Source organism: Wasmannia auropunctata, unplaced genomic scaffold (assembly GCF_000956235.1).
Source record: "Wasmannia auropunctata unplaced genomic scaffold, wasmannia.A_1.0 LD336071.1, whole genome shotgun sequence".
Classification (NCBI taxonomy): Eukaryota; Metazoa; Arthropoda; class Insecta; order Hymenoptera; family Formicidae; genus Wasmannia; species Wasmannia auropunctata.
In genome coordinates, this window is record NW_012026819.1 from 1,392,722 (window position 1) to 1,409,643 (window position 16,922).

Here is a 16,922-nt window from a genome sequence, read left to right on the forward strand (position 1 = left end):
TACACGTGCGCATGGAAATTGTAATATGAAACGTAATTATCCGTGTGCAGGAACACGGAAATTTTTAAACAGAAACTTTTATCTTTGTGTCAAATGACTTTTAATTATCGGGTATGCGGGCAAATTATTTTTTGTTATCGCCTTTTATCGGCGATCCCATGCAATTGTGACCTGAAGCAAGGTTGAACGGAGTAGCCTCGAAGGTTCTGCAATGTTGCGGACACAGTGTGAGTTCACGCGCGGCTCGTGGCTCTTCATGATTCGAGTGGCAGCGCGAAAGACTTGTATCCATACCCGTACGCATCGTTATCATCGTGACGCGCGCGTAGAGCAATCTGTCCTCGTCGGATGCCGTCGCCGCCGCCGCCCCGCGTTGACGCCGTCACCGTCGCGCGATCGTCAGTCTCGCGATCGCGAGTGTGTAATTCGCAACGACAGTGTAACGAGCGCGAAAAAAAAACCACGTTCAGCGCGCATTCCTCCTTCGTTCGGCGACTTCTCCGCGGCGTAAAAGTGAAAACCCGTCGAGATCGCGAATCTTTCACTGCGCTTCGATAAGATACGGTCGAACTCGTTAAAAACTCGTGCTCGCTGAACTAGCGGTCAGTAGTCGGTCGTTACACGATCCTCGCGTTAACCGCACTTACGTACGTTGCCGTGCGACAGACACGTGAAATCCCGGTGGTGCGTACACCGTGTCGCGGAACACGACATTACGGAGATCCTTGTGCAAGCGACGACGTCGAGCCCGCCAAAAATAGCTGTGACGTATCATATTGACGGAGTAGAATCGCGGTGCTTGTGATTTCTCTCTCGGCCGAAACGTTCTCCAAGCTCGAAAGGCGCAACATGAGCCTGGCGGTGATGTCAAACGCGGTAGGTCGACGATACTGTCGTTAGCAAATCTCAATTGGGATTGGGGAAAAGGGAAGAGAAAGCATTTTCACTTCTGGCGTGTCGCAAGAAGGCGCGAGATGAATCTTAAAAAGACACTAATTGACACTAAGTTGAAACCGAAATTGGAATTCTCGATATTAAAAATTACTTGAGACATTAAAACGATTTTTTTTTTAATTATTCCTCCTTATTGCGAAATAGGCACAAGTGATGACGTACATGTTAAATAAAATAACTTCAAACATTTATGCATTATATTTTTGTTATACTCTTTACTCACTTCCGACCTTGCGAAGGATTCAGAAACACGTGGGATAATCTAAATGCCTTCTCTTTCTCGCACTTGATGTTGATGATACCGATATAACCGGTCAAACATGTTCTCATCTCACAGACTTTCATATACTGATTGAATTGCTCGCACTCCGCCGACTTTTCGTGTGATAGAAGGAGACAGAAGTGTACGCGAGCCGACATTGCTTGGTCACATAAGCGTATGTGTGCGCACTGTCCATGAGTGTACCACGTGATCTGAGTATATCACGTGAATGTAATACGTGAGACGCACTACCTTAAGAATGATATAAGTATGAGTGTACTGATCCAAGCAATGGCTACTCACATTCTTAGCTTCAAAGATGGCGACAATGTGAGCAGTCCAGTTTATACATATATGTATAGAAGTCTGTGGTTCTTACAAATGATTCGAGTCATTTCTCGCCAATGTGGACATTCCCAGTTCCGCATGATGTCACGATTTCCATGAAAAATTTTATTGTTAATCAAAACGGGTTTTCGTGGGTTCGCGCGCAAAGAGCTTTTCCGATCATTCAAAATGCGCGCGTTGCGTTATTTATAATTCATCGAGAGTATCAATCGAATGATAGTAATTTAACCTAATAGTAGCCATTTGAATGATTAAGCACTTTGAATAAGACAACAATATTAACATGATAATCGTTTAGATAAAACTATGCTTATATGTTTAGTTAAAATAATTTTTTCTCTAATATTCCAGTCTAGATAAAATAAGTTTTCTTGATGTCCCCGATAAATAGTACTTTAAACTTTCAGACTATCACATAATGAGATCTTATTATTATAATTATCCTATACTAATACAAAAAAGAGAAACTTGAATCTCTTACATTACAAGGTTTTTTAAATTTTACTTTAATAAGTTTAATAGATTATTTGTAATGCACGACAAATATTTATGTATAATAATATAATCCATACATAAATGTATAGAAAAGTAAACTACATTGCATTAAACAGAAATATTTAATTATAAATTGCTATTTTTTTAATTATTAATGCTAGTATTTAAAAAGTCCTTTTTCTAATAAAATGAAAAATTTGAGTTTAATATTAAAAAAAATTAATTCTAAATTAATTATAATTTGTATGAGTTGAAAGAAAACAAAAGTATCTGAGATACGTATATTTTACAAATTTTTTATTATTTTTTCACGTTCATTAAGATTAATAAAATCTTATAAAATATTTAAATTAAAAGCCACAACGAAAATTTTATTCATAGCATTGGTACTAATAAAATAATAGAGAATGACACAAATGATAAATGTATACGTTCAATAATTAATTGACATATTAGAATTCTATTGACATTGAAACGCGTATATATATAATCTCGCTTGGCGCCAAAGCCGTGACACTTTCGATGAAGGATAAAGTCTCTCGACACGAGATTTAATGATACTGTTCTTGGTAATACCAGATAACACAATTCACGCTGACAGTGTGATGCAAGCCAACGCACTAATATGAAATACAACAGTACGATATAAATATTACTTAACTAGCGATAGTCAATAATAATTAACGATAATAAAGATCATTTGTATCTATATAAATTAGTCGGATAAATCATGTAAATATATAATCAAGACTAATCAATAGTTATTGGATCTGTACATGTTAAATTAACTTCATCGCTGCGAATTGTGAGACAATATCGAATTTTTATAAGACATACATACGTACATACATTGTATATATTATATATATATCTTAAACCTATAAAGTTTTATCTCAGATTTATCTGACATGAAAGCAGATATTGGATTTTTCTAATTGTTTTTTTTTTTTACTGTTTTTGTTCCTCACCTACCAATAATAGCAGGTTTACACAAAATCAGCATGCAAGTCTTTATTCTGTTCATCTGAAAATAAATTTTTATTAAAATACTATTTATACTAAATACGATATTTCAAACATGTAAAGTGACTATTACTGCAAGTGCACATTCACTTATACACTTGTGTACTTATATAATTACACTGTATGTATTATATTGCATTATACAATATTATGTATATGAGTCATGGATAAATATATAACGATTATAACGCAATGTTATAATAACGCAACTTAATTGCATTTCATACAATAAAATATTATTAAATTTACATGTATATTCGAATGTCGATTCAAATCATCGATTTTAAGTTCCTATTATTTTCTTTCTATTAAACTCTGCGAACAAGGCTCAAGAAATACTTGAGGCTTTAAGATATTTAAGATTTTATACGGAAACTAATCAAATGAATCACCAAGTAGTTTACATATGGGCACACAGATTACGATGTGCACATTTATCTCAAGAACAAGTCACTGCATTCATCCTTTGATTCATATTTCTATTATTGTATAAATAGAATTCTAAATTATTCTAAACATGAAACTCTAAATATCAATTGAAGCTTAGCTTAAATGTATTTTACATACAAGTCACAATTGTAGAATCGAAAAGAAAAGTTGCATTATATAAAATGAATTCGTAATCAATTTCGAATGTATTGATGAGAAAAAATTACTGAAAAAATCTAAGGTTTTGGAGTAAAAATGTAGTTGCAAATAAATTGCAGTAGGTAAACAAATTAGAATCAAACGATTATTAGCGATTAATTATATATATTATAATATTATATGTATATGTATATTTATATATTTAATATGTAAATTTAATAATTTAATAATTATTTAATAATTTTTCTCGCAATGGTTTAATGTTTAAAAAATATTGAAGATCACGTGTTCATATCTATCTCGTTTTTATGTCAATTGCATACATATGTCATAAACAATGACTTTGCAGCATGAAGTTCATCGTATCCAATATTAACGTATTAAGCTTATCACATGCGTCTATACTATATATACATACAATTCAGTCTTGGTCTATGTGTAAAATGTTATCATTGAAACTGATAGACGCAATATATGAATAAATAGTACGGCTGTTATTAGCATTATAAATAAATAAATTTTTATTATATATATATATATACATATAAATTTATAAAAATTAGAGAATATGTTTTTAAAAGATAAAAACAGGGCCATCAGAAAAGATAAAAAAAATTATAATAATATAAAAATAACACCCATAATCATATCTAAAGAAAAAAATATTTTTTTCTCTTTGGAAATTTTCTGGTGGCGCTATCTTTTAAAAACATATTCTCTGATTTATGAATAGTCGGTATCGCGTCGAGGCTTTTACCACATTCACCCTTCGTCCGAATGATTTCAGATGGCGCCAGAGAATCTCTTGCCATGCTGTAGATTATTCTGCATTTATATTTTCTTATTTTCTTACGATGCGATGACCGCAGCAATTCGTGCGATCAACTAGCGCGTGATCATTGATCTCGATCGATTATCGTGCGAAATATCTTTGTCCGATAAAGATTTCGTTCCCTGGGGAATTAAGAATGTCTCCCGTCCCGTCTGTCGATCAGTATCCTTTTAGATCAATCCGATTTGCCTTGACAAATTGTGGTAGCCTCGAGATAACAAATAAGATACTCATCTCGGTTGTAGCAGAGGTGGTCTCGTATCACGTTCTTGTCAATGTGTCAAGTCTCGTTCACCACGTGGACGTTGAAAACTATGAATACTTTCGCATGCGCGCATCATCGGCGTTGACCTATGTTAATTTTATTTATATACGCGCGGTTAAAGTAATGCGCATTGTTCGCCATAATATATCGGTGTCAGACTATTATTGCAAAAACTGCTATTGCCAGTGAAATGTTATACGAAACGTTTATAAACACCTGTCGTTGAGAATCAAGATGAAAATTAATTTCACCAGGATGCATTTTGGCTTCTCATTCGTGATTTTTATTTCGTTTTCTTTTTTAATTGCTCTTCACGTTACTGAAGAGAATTTAATCAGCAGCTACTATCTTCACTATTTCTGCACTGTAATATTTTTCCTTCGTTGCGTTACTCCTTCAAACAATCAAGTTGATAAATTACGATTCATTTTAATTTTAAAAAGTAAAATAGCTGTTTATTGTAAATTATTTTTTCTTAGTAAAGTACAAATTGATTTAGAAAAAAATTAACATCTTCTTGTTGGGAAATCGGAATGCATTATAGTTGCGACAATGATCGGACTGCGCTACAAAGAATTGAAGCGAACCGATTATCCAATTATCTCCATTTCGGTTTCCAGTCAAAAACATTAAAAATGATCGTGACAACGGGACACCTTGGGCGGCTCATCGTTTATGGTAAGATTACCATAAACACCTCCGCCGCCGTTTTCTATGCGGAACAAGTGGGTATAATAGTTTTGCGTCCCTTTCGAGTCTCGGAGAAATGTTACTGTGGTGACTAATGACACTAGGTGGAGGTCTATGTGAAAGCATCATGCGGAGAAAGGCAGGGGCGTAGTAGCTGAGGATGCAATCGAATCATCATATTTATCTCCCATGTTAATCTCGTCAGGAGACGAATATAAATCTTCCCTCGCTACTCCCTCAAGCGTTTTCTCTTGGTCAATTTGTATTTTATCTTAAAATTTAAAACATTTAATTTGTCGAATACTAGAAATTTACAATTAATTATTTCTCTGAGAATCGATTCCAAATTTGACTGGAAACATAATCCTGTTATTGTTCCTGATCCCTACGCTTCAGGTGATCACTTGCACTCGTAATACTTCCTGACTGAACGTACAGTCTTATCTACTACGATCGCGAAGTTCCATTGCGTAAGGACGACGGATCCTTTTATGCGTAAAAGCGCGATCGACGTGCACGAGACAGCGGTATCTTTATCGACTCATTAACGACGGAGACACTGGCAATGATTGTCACTGGTAATTATCGTGACTGCCACGGAGACAGCGCTACGTAAAAGCGGCGCGTAATGATACGCGCCGCGATATTCGAGATTTTATCAGGCTGACGCAGCGGTGTCTCTTTCCGTCGAACGGGCCGTCCATCCGTTCACGTCTGATTCCTCTCGACCTGTCGACCTATCGAGCTCTCGGTCGGATTCGGCTCGCCTTAACCTTCCTGCCGGCCCGTCGACCGCATCCGGCTCGTTAACATTTTTTTTTTCTTTTCATAATCGACACCACGAGTTCCGTACTAAACAAAGTGCACGCTGCCGCCGCGATGCGCAGTCGATTTGGCGTCAGACGCTGCTTTTACAGCCGCTCGAATTCAAAGGGATGCCGTCCTCTTCATTTGTCAAGCGCCGTCTTCTGCAGCCCTTTCCCGGGCTCTGTGCCTTTTCTATGTACCTTCACCTGAGGATTAAAAAAAGGCAGCTATCTCCCATTTCTCAGCTGCAGGTGCGTCTCGATAAACTCGAAGCCCGTGCCGCGCGAAGAGAATGGAACGCCCTTGGCGAAGGGTTCCTTCCTTGTTGGTTGGTTCCCTCTGAAGTCAACCGACGTCATGAATCTTACTTTCATCGAATATAATTTAAATTCGGATCTAAACAGATACATATATGATTTGTATATTTATATATTACGCTCATTTTCCAAAGTTTGATGTATTTTATAATATTATCTTTGCACAACTTGTTTTTTTATATTTCCAGATTCGTACATTACTGAGAAATTAAACCACATCAATCAATACGCAATACGTAATAATACAATCTTGCAGGAATATTTTACTTTATAAAATTCGTCCCATCGATTAAATTTGTTGCATTTTTCTTTAATTAGAAGTTTTTGTGATTTCAAAAGGAATACACGATGCGTTCAAAATTTTCGTGCGGCAGCGTGAAAATGTCGGTAGCAATGGTGGTTGTCTACTTTATCTATAAAACCATATCGAATTGCGTATAGGCACCAAGAATATCTCCCTCGAGAAAGGCTTTCTTTAATTTTTCCCGCGGATCACTCTGGAGAGATGGATTCTAAGGCGATTCCGTTGGATCGAACGATTTCTAGGCTCCCGTCGTGCGGACTGTCTTTGAAAATATTTTGACGTCGGGGAAGATCGCCGTGTGATCGATGCCCGTGCCCTGGAGATTACATCGTGAATTGCATTTTCTTCATATGAACGCACATCGCATGGACTGCAGTTCTATGTATGAACGATTCTCACAGAAACCGTGGCGTGCGGTTGGTCGAGAGACCTTGCCATCTGCTCCACCGACTTTATAACTTTGCGAATATTTTCTGGAAAATTCTGTAACCGGAGAAATCTCAGATATTGTATATAGCTATAATAATCGTTCGATCAAAGAGGAAATTTGTGACATGAGGTTGAGAGTCATGTATTTTTTTTTTGGCTGTTAATATTTACAAGATTTAAATAAAAATCCACAGAGCGCTCTAATAACTGCGAGAAACATAAGCGATGAATAAACCTTAACGATTGCTGCTTGTAGGAAAAAAAATTCTCAAGGTTAAATCCAGTGATTAGTTCCGATCGCGTCTTTTAGGATCTTATTTGCATTAATGGCGGCTGTACCTGAGCGAAGGCGTTCATCGTGAAATCGCCAGGCACAAGACCGGTTTTCTTCCGAGCGTAATTATAAGGTTCGAACCAATCGCGCGGTATCTTGAAAAAAATCCAGGGCCCATCGCCACCATCGGCTTAGTCGCAGACGCCATTTTTCCTCGGTCTTTATACCATCGAATTCTGCTCTTCGCGAAAAAAATTTGCATATTTTCGCCGCGTCAAAGTGTATAGCGTTTGTTATCGCGAGATCAAATTTGGAATAGATAGCCCTATCTAAAGTGCATTTTATCTAGATCGGGACGCGTCAGAGATCTTCAGTAGATTTATCAGAAGATTCTCGGAATGAGGAAGACGTGTTAGTAACGCATTTAATTGATCACTATTTATAAGACACGCTCGAAGGCGTTCAGCTTCTTTTTTCACTTTGCCAAACCGTAAATATATTCGCAAAAATTGCACTGTAATTCCACTGTAAAGCAGTTCGATACGTGGTTTCTTGCTCGTGACCTGCGTTCTTCCGATGTAATTAAGCGATTTTATTTATATTTGTTACGCTATTAAACTGGAAGGCAAAGCGTGCTTCGTTGCCATGCGTCGTCCGTCGTCTTGACTTAGAAATAGTCATGCATATCGATGCTAGCGAAAAGAGAAACACGCGACCTCGTATAACGATCTTCAAGTTTCCACTGTAAAATTTCTGGCGATTTCCTCGGTAACTATCCATTCGACTTACGAATAAACGCGTTGATTCGCATAACGATAGTATTAATTATACAGTTGGAAAACAAAATATCTATATGTACTACGCGCGAAGGGATGCGAGAATAAATAAAGGAACATGTTGATTTAATGGCTGCAGTGGAACGAAAGAGGCGGACGTACAAAAAGAAAATGGTTTGGTTCATGTTCTTGCGACGATGACTGAGATTGGTTCCGCGCTTTCTTCGGCTTATGCCGCAGTATGGCAGATAAGGCACGCGCACAGGAAAAGCTCGGGGATGAAGATAAGAATTTTTGTAGTAAAACCGAAAGATCTCGTTGGGATCGTGCGAAAGAATACGCGTATGATAAATGATCTTCTTTCAACTAGTCTCTGCTGTAGGCTGAGAGCATCCTTCGTCTTATTGTTAAATTGTCCTCAAATTCTATTTCTCTTGTATTGACACAAAACTTCGGCGAAAGGAAAAGGAAATGCGCGACAATAACATAGCAGGCCAATATACACTCAGTAGTAAAATTAAGGAATGACCAAATTTTTGCAAAAAACTAACTTTGAACACTGTTAGAACTTTGTGAAAAAAAAATTGTTCATCAATCTTCCCAGACAAAATTGATAATTTTTCAGTAAAAATTTAATGATCCTCTAATTTTACTCCTGATTGTATTTTACGCTGTGCCATACGCACGAGAGTATACTATGGACCATTGCTTCATAAATATTTACAGACAATTGATAAAATTTAATATTTATCTACAATTAATTGACAATTAATTTTTGTTAATTATTGTATGATAAGTATTGATTTATAATAAAATGATTTAACATTTCTTCGCGGAAATTGTTTTTTGTCAGTAATTTTCTGTAAGTATCCAGATTAGAAATTAATAATCAACATTTATAAAAATAAAAAAGTTTGTTTTATTTATTAATGATGAATTTTAAAATAATAGAAAAAAAGTATTTGATTATTTTGAAGTATACGATTGATTCATTAAGTGTTAATTAACATACTGATAAACAATTCGTTACATTGTTGATACATAAATTGAGATATATATATATATAAATGTATATATAATTAATATATATATAGATAATACATAAATCGATACATAAACTGAAAAAAATCTCATGAAATACTAACAGATGATTATATCTCGTATTGCTATTTTCTTGTTAATTAAAAAAAAACGTTCTGAAAACTTCCATATAGAATTTTCTTGATTCCATCTGAATAGATTATAAATTAATGAGAGCTAGAATCGTGCAAGGTGATACAACATGCAGCGAGTTATTATCTAACAGTGCGTGAAAATAGTATTCTCGTCCGACAGCATGATAAGGAATATTGTGCAACATTTTATGGTATTGTGGGTAATGCATCGTTATTGTGTACATTGTACAACGATACGTATAAAGAACTTACGCACACTTAACAGGTTATTAATCCCATAAAGATTATTTGTTTTGACACGGCTTTGACAAACAACGCTTTTCCAATCTAGGTTAATGAGAAGTCGTTTACTAGTATTGTGTTTTTATCATGTAAATTGCTATGTGTATGTTTCTTCCATTTGTTACGTGCGCAAAAAGATATCTTTCGTACTTCATGATATTGAAACGTATTGATTAATATTGATAAATAGAAGTGTAGTAGGATTACTTTTACAATCATTATTATAAAATAAACGATTGATTAGCATAACATCGTTGAATTTTTATTCACAAAATATTGATAATGTTAGATATCATAAAACGTAATAAAATTTTTCAAAGATAAATTTCTTTGTGGCATATGCAAAATATCAAAAAGCCATATTCTTCATTAAATAAAAATACTAATGCTGATCTCTAAAAGATCTTATCTCTATTTTATTTACTTTTATGTATAGTATTTGAATTTTTCAAGCTTTTTACTTTTATGTCTCGCCGAAAATCGTGGCCGACACGTGTACTCCAGTTGCGACACGAGTGCTGCAGCAATCTCCTTTTGGAGTGCGCGTAAAAAGTAGCAAATGCAAAATACGTGGGCTTGGCATCGCATCGCGGGGATCGCGGCTCTGGGGTTGAGGAGGGAGAATATACGCCCCTGTCGGGGTGAACGATCGTGAGGGCACCGTCGGCGTTCCCTTTGTACACGCACCGCCCCCCTCCCCTTTCCATCTCCTCCCCCTTTTCCGACTGGTACCTCAGCGATATATCCCACAACATAAATACGTCTCTCCCTCCGCAATTCCCCGTCCCCCTCTTCCCCCTTCTTCCTCCGCAATCCTGCCGCGCGAACTCCCCTGTCGGTCGGAGTTGCGTGGATACATTATACGAATTACATTGATGATACGTCGATGGGACACGAGATAGGGGGGTGCTTTGGCTGCGCCGATAGCGCCGGAACTATTTTTCATGCTGCCTTCCCGCCCCTCTCCTCCCGCCCTCGTCTTACCCGCCTTACCGCTCTTACGATCTTACGTCCGCGAGTGTTCATTTCTTTTTTTTCCGTTTTGCACGAAAGAAGAAAATAACGTGGCTCCGACGGTCTTGATTATGATGCAAATGATCGCATTTCAGTACTCACGCGAGCGCCATGGTCTCGCGGTGCACTAGGCCGCAATTTCTTATTCGTTAGTTCGCTTAAGGCACCACGATAATGAGTTTAGCCGCATGCACTGTTGATATTTAAACAAGAAAAATCCAATGAAATTTCTGTGACAAATTGCAACGATTTCTTCAAATCCGATAGCGGCCTCATAATTTATTTCGATTTATAATTATAAGATTATTTTGATCTCTCAAAATCACAGACGGGAAATGGTTTGGTAAAGTCACAAGTTATTTGTTGTATAGCAAGTTGTGTAACCGGTTTTATCATTAGAATCTTAATCAATCCGTGCAATTAGTATTTTTTCTCGATTTAATGATAGAGAATACTCTCTCCATGCGTGAATGATTATTAGACAAAAAGTGAAAGGGTACTATACGAAAAATTAAAGAATTCTAGATTTTTTTCAAACTATTACGGTTCACCAATCGGTTACGAACAGATATATACATAAATCTTATTTAATTTTTTAAAATTGTGCTTATATTTCGTTCTATACAGTACGTTTTAGTTTTTTTATCAGCGAACAGAAAGAAGGGAGATACAAAATTGATTTTCTTCGTGTTAATGTATATCGCGATTTGAACGTACTTTTGACTATTAATTCGATTAAATAAATATTTGCTTATACGTCTCCAAAAATAACCGTCGCCATTGCGATGTGAAACGTAACATTGATCGCTGGAGAAAGCGGATTATGAGTCCTCCCGCGTAACCCTGGAAGTCAACCCCTTTCGGGAAGACTCTCGAGGGTTCCCTGAATGACTGACGATAAGTTTCACCCTTGCTTCAGAAAACTTTAGCCGTAATTAAATCTCCATTCCTTTTCGACCTTTTTTTTGTTTGCTCATTATATTACGTTAGTTCGATCATAACATTACATCGGTTATATACTTACATGCTTCGAATTCAATCGGAATTAATTCGAGCATGCTAATGAAATGATCTCTAATTTTAATTAGATGTTTACGAGGATTATTATTCTTATCATGTTTTTTTTTAATCACTAGTACCATTAATACCAATGAGTAAAAACTGTGCTTTTCTCTTAAAAATTGAAACGTAAAAAAGCATTATATTGTGCACCGATTATACTTTAAATGTTCAAAAATATTGTCTGTATATTCGAGTTACGTTTTGGTAGACCGATCGTTGCTTCGCGGCAAGACAGGCGTCCCCTAGGATACGCTTCCTCCCTCTCCTCCCGTCCCAGATCCCGCAGGATCATTAATCAAATTCCCCTTTAGCCTCGCCTCTCCCTTTATCCCCGCCTTGACCGAAGGCTCGGCCGCCATTACAGTGCGGCTGCATGCACAACGCACTAATTAAAACCAGGAAATTAATGTTTTATTCCTTTACGCCTACTCTCTCGATACGATGCGTCGTGCCAAATGGAAAACTTCGTAATTCAAAAGATCAGGCTCGATCATTTTGTTAATCCAATTGAGACTTATGTATTATGTATATTGAGTTATGTACTTATATATTGAGACTAATTAATGCAGAAAAGTTCTGGAAAAAATCTGATTCTTACTATAAGATTGAAATAAAAATGCTAAATATTGTGCTACAGATTTCTAATTGAAAACAGAGTAAGAGAGAATTTAGCATAAAAACAATTCGCGGCATTGCTGCAATAGTGTCATATCTCGAAAAATGACAATTTTGAATTATTCATTGGAAAAGATGGATTTTGGCGTGTATTTTTATCTGGTAATGAATAACTCAAAATTGTCAATTTTCGAGATATGACACTATTGCAGCAATGCAATAGAATTGTTGATGCAAAAAATAATAATCTTCAGTCAAACTATTAATAAAGTACATAAATAAGATATTTTTTATTTAGTAATATACATGTACATGCTAAATAATTTTATAAAAATTGTGGTTATCCTTGATAATTTTTTATTTAAATTGAATGTTTATGCTTTGCTTTTGCTGCTATTTTAATATATAAAGTAAAATTTAGTTTGTTTTATAATAACTTTACTGTAAAGTTTGGAAAGTAGACGAAGAAATAGCAAAAGCAAAAACTTTCATTCAAATGTTTTTGATTTCTTGCGGTCAACAGGTACATAGTAGTCCTTTAAAATGGGATCCATCAGTATCTACCTCAAAATGTCTAAAGTCTTTTGTAAATACACAAAAACTATATAATCTATGGACAATACTTGATTTATTATGATTTTCTGCTTTTCAAGAAATCATTTGTAAACTGAAAATTGTGAACAAAAGGAGAGACAGAAAAAAAAAGTTTTTTAACAGTAATGCAAGTGCCGAAAGTCACTGCATATTGGTGCCCAATATTTTTATGTTAATTTTATGTAAATTTTAACAGAATAGAAGAAAGACCTTTCACAAAAAAGGCCTTTATTATGATAACTTCACTACGTTTGAGAAATTAGACAAAGAAATAAAAAATTCTATGCAAATTCTTTTTGCCATTTCTTAGCGAACAAGTGTAAAGGTCTTTTTAAATAGATGGTCTATAATCCATTAGCAGTCAGTGTCTACCTTCAAATGTCTAAAGTCTTTTGGAAAGTTAAGACTTACGTCTTACAGGATGTACTTGTAAATTTTAAGATCGCAGCTATTTAAATTGATCAAAACTTACGATATTGAATTTACAATATAAACGCTATACAATGAATATAAATCAATTGAAAATACAATTTTAATAAATTTGCTTTAAAAATTTTTATTCAAAATTTTGATATTGGATATCATTATAAGCATTAAATTATATTTTTAAGAAAATTTTTAAAATTTTATATAAAGAGAAAATTATTTTTTATTTCTTTATTTTTAAATTTTGATATAATATTGAAATTTTACTTAACACAACTGAAAAAACATGCATATATTTTTTATCTTAATAAAAGCAATATTATAGACTATTACAGGATAATGTAAAGTTTATGTATTTTAAGTTTATATAATTTAAGTTTATATAATTATGTTTATATTTATGTTGTATATGGCGCATTCCACGTGTATAAGGTTTTCACCTAAAAATGAACTGTTTGTATCCAAAGTAAATATAATTTTTCATTTAGGTACTTCAAATTTAAAAAATGACTTTTTTTATACTATTAATTTTTCTCACTAAAACTAACGTTTTTAGCTGATAGTACGAGAAAAATTCTAAAAAATTCATGTCTATAAAAATTTTGTATATTTTGTAATTTTGGTTAAAAAATATCAAAAAAGAGAAAAATCTTTAAAATGACTATCTTCAATATTTTGGTTGCAAGGCATATAATATTTTTTTGACTTTGAACTTTATACAATATGTACACTAACATGTTTTTATGATTATTTTAAAAATTCCAAGCAATTCATTTTCAGGTGAACCTCTGACAGGAATGCGTCATATATGTATATATAAACAATTATTATATAAAATTATATATTTTGTATATCTGAAAGAGAATTATTAAAAATATTCTCTGTCTGTAACAAAGATGGCAATATGCCGTCAATTCGTTGAGAAATGGAAGTGTGAAAGGGTAGTGTGAAAATCGTATAGATAATACCTGGTCAACCTAACGGTAGAATCAGCATTAGGTCTATCTAACGTTCATAATCAGGTATTATATATTCTGACGGATGCATTGTTGAACAGCATGATATTCCCAGAGGTTTAATATATAAATACCAGATTTAGAAGAAAGCCAGTAACGATAATGAGATTAGCAGTAAATTTGTAAAAATCTTTTATACCTTTCAACATATCGTTGAAAGGACGATGGCTCTCCATGTATGAGATGCTCGTAAAGCAGTTACCTTTTACAGTATCTCAGTATTTTTTACTATATCGATATATTTTTACGCTGTCTATTTTATAAATTAACAATTTATTAAAATATATATTTCTTTTTTATATACATATAGACGAGTTATGCTATTTATCATTTTAGATCATTTTTTTAATTGAGACTTTTTTTCGGAAGTTACAGCTTTTGAATAATTATAATTAAAATAACCATGTATTTTTTTGATAATATTCATATTCTAGCGATACAAGAAACATTTAAATTAAATGAAAATAGTTTAAATAGAGAAATAAGCGAAAAGTAGGAGGAACTGTTTAACCTGCACAATTGAAAGAAAAATAAAAGGACAATTAACGTTAATATGCTTGAACGGTTTTTAGGAGAGAAGCGGTGAATTAGGACAAGTGCACCGACTCGCACGAAAACTAGAAAGCTGCATTGTCATGTTTCGACGACAGTGATTTTGCTTGACGAAGAAAACACTGTCAAGAGTCGTCTGCGCGGATATAGACCATTGTGTCTCTCATTACGCCAATTCGACGGTCATACTTTTTACGATCGCTCTCTTAATCGTTGCACAGTACGACAATTAACCGAATACCATTACAGAACGAATTGTATTCTTGGACATGCCTAATTACCTTTATTTTGACAATTTATTTTGCTTTTAATTGCAATGGTTTCCGAGGTGATACAATCACCGCGAAACACTGCCAAGCTCTACTTATTGTTCGCCCGAAGTTGAGAAACAAAAAGTCAGACTTGATCTTTTTGGACTTCGCGAGCTGCAATTACATTTACAGTTACAGAGAGTCGAACGTATCGATGCCCGGCTGTAATTACTCGATACGCGCAGCGATAGCTGCTGGCAGAGCCAAGATTCGTCTTTGCGGTAAGAATCGCGGAAATAACGGGAGCGTTGCACCTGTTATGGCCGTACACAAAAACAATCGCTTTTTCCGAGATAACTCACGGAGATACGTTTGGTGCTCGGTGTATCGTAGCCGTTTCGCCATCGCGGCCTCGCGAAACCTATCCGCGACACATCCGATTCAATCGGAGAGACGGGCGATGCTAGATAAACAGTGGTCGACCATTACGAGCCCGCCTCGTGTAATTACTGATCCTCAGATACATCTTCTGCCTCTGCGTCGTCGTTTTGCGCCGGCTTGGTCTCACCATGGTTTCTCCGATCGAATCGTCCCACCGGCACCCGCGTTCGTACCCCTCGGAATTTCAAGATATCAACCATTTTCGATCAAACGGTACATACATTCAGCTATTCTTAGAAATTACATAATTACTGACGCAGCGATTTCGACTTTTGCACTGCAGGGTTTATATCGACCCGTGTAATAAGATCGCGAAACTTTTAATCTAGCGCCGAAGACACGTGACAACTATTGCTTCATATATCATCAGCTCACCCGTTTCGTTTTGAATATAAATTGAATATAAATTTTTCGCCCCGCAGAGAAGCACGAGGTCGTGCCACAATAGCCGACCGTCGTCGACGGAGATCGCTTCGGTCGTCGGGACGGTTCCGTATGCGGGCCGCGAGTCTTTTTTCGGGACTCCGGTCCAACCCGCCGATGTAAATCGAATAGAAATCGAGGGCGTCGATATAGAGGCCCATGGGCGAGCGTGCAGTGCATCGTGCATCGCATCAGCACGGCGCTGCGCTGCGTATATAAAACGTGGGCCGAGCGAGAGGTAACTCTTGACGTCGCACTGCGGAGCCCAGCTGTGGGCGCGGCGGATATCCCGCTGTGTCTCCTCAACATGGCCGACGTCATATACGCACACCCACGCCGTGTCTCTCCCACTGACCGCCGGTCTCCCCTTTCTCGATTCTCGCCGCATCGAATTACACGGTCAGCGAAGTAATTTACAAAGCTATACGCCCGCGCGCGCGCGAGTGCGCGCCGCGCCGCGCCGCGCCGCACGGAATCGTATCCGTTACATCCCTCCGCGGCGGCGCGGCGGCGGCGGTGGCGGCCGCGCGGCCTGCGCGCAAATTCGCGATCGCCGATAACGATACCGAGAGATTAATGGCGCCGCGGCCCCTTTGTCTTTGGCCGGCTGGGGCACGTCGACAAACGTAGTCGCTGATTAATTAGGAACGCGCGGGCGTGGTAATGGAGGATTGGATGGAGGGTGATATATTTCACGATCGAGAAAA

At 36.3% G+C, this 16,922-nt stretch overlaps 1 protein-coding gene across 4 annotated transcripts in view; it reads left to right on the forward strand.

The window, feature by feature from the left end:
- LOC105449901 (segmentation protein cap'n'collar) overlaps nt 1–16,922 on the forward strand; it is a 99,726-nt gene that overhangs the window by 14,298 nt on the left and 68,506 nt on the right. The window contains exon 1 of one of the 4 annotated variants that reach the window (XM_011689358.1): nt 232–876. The exons of the other annotated variants lie outside the window; for them this stretch is intronic. Within the exon in view, the coding sequence (XP_011687660.1) occupies nt 850–876 (27 nt within the window). The 5' untranslated portion in view covers nt 232–849. Of the gene's footprint in view, nt 1–231; nt 877–16,922 lie in introns of those variants that run through there. 4 annotated transcript variants of the gene reach the window in all.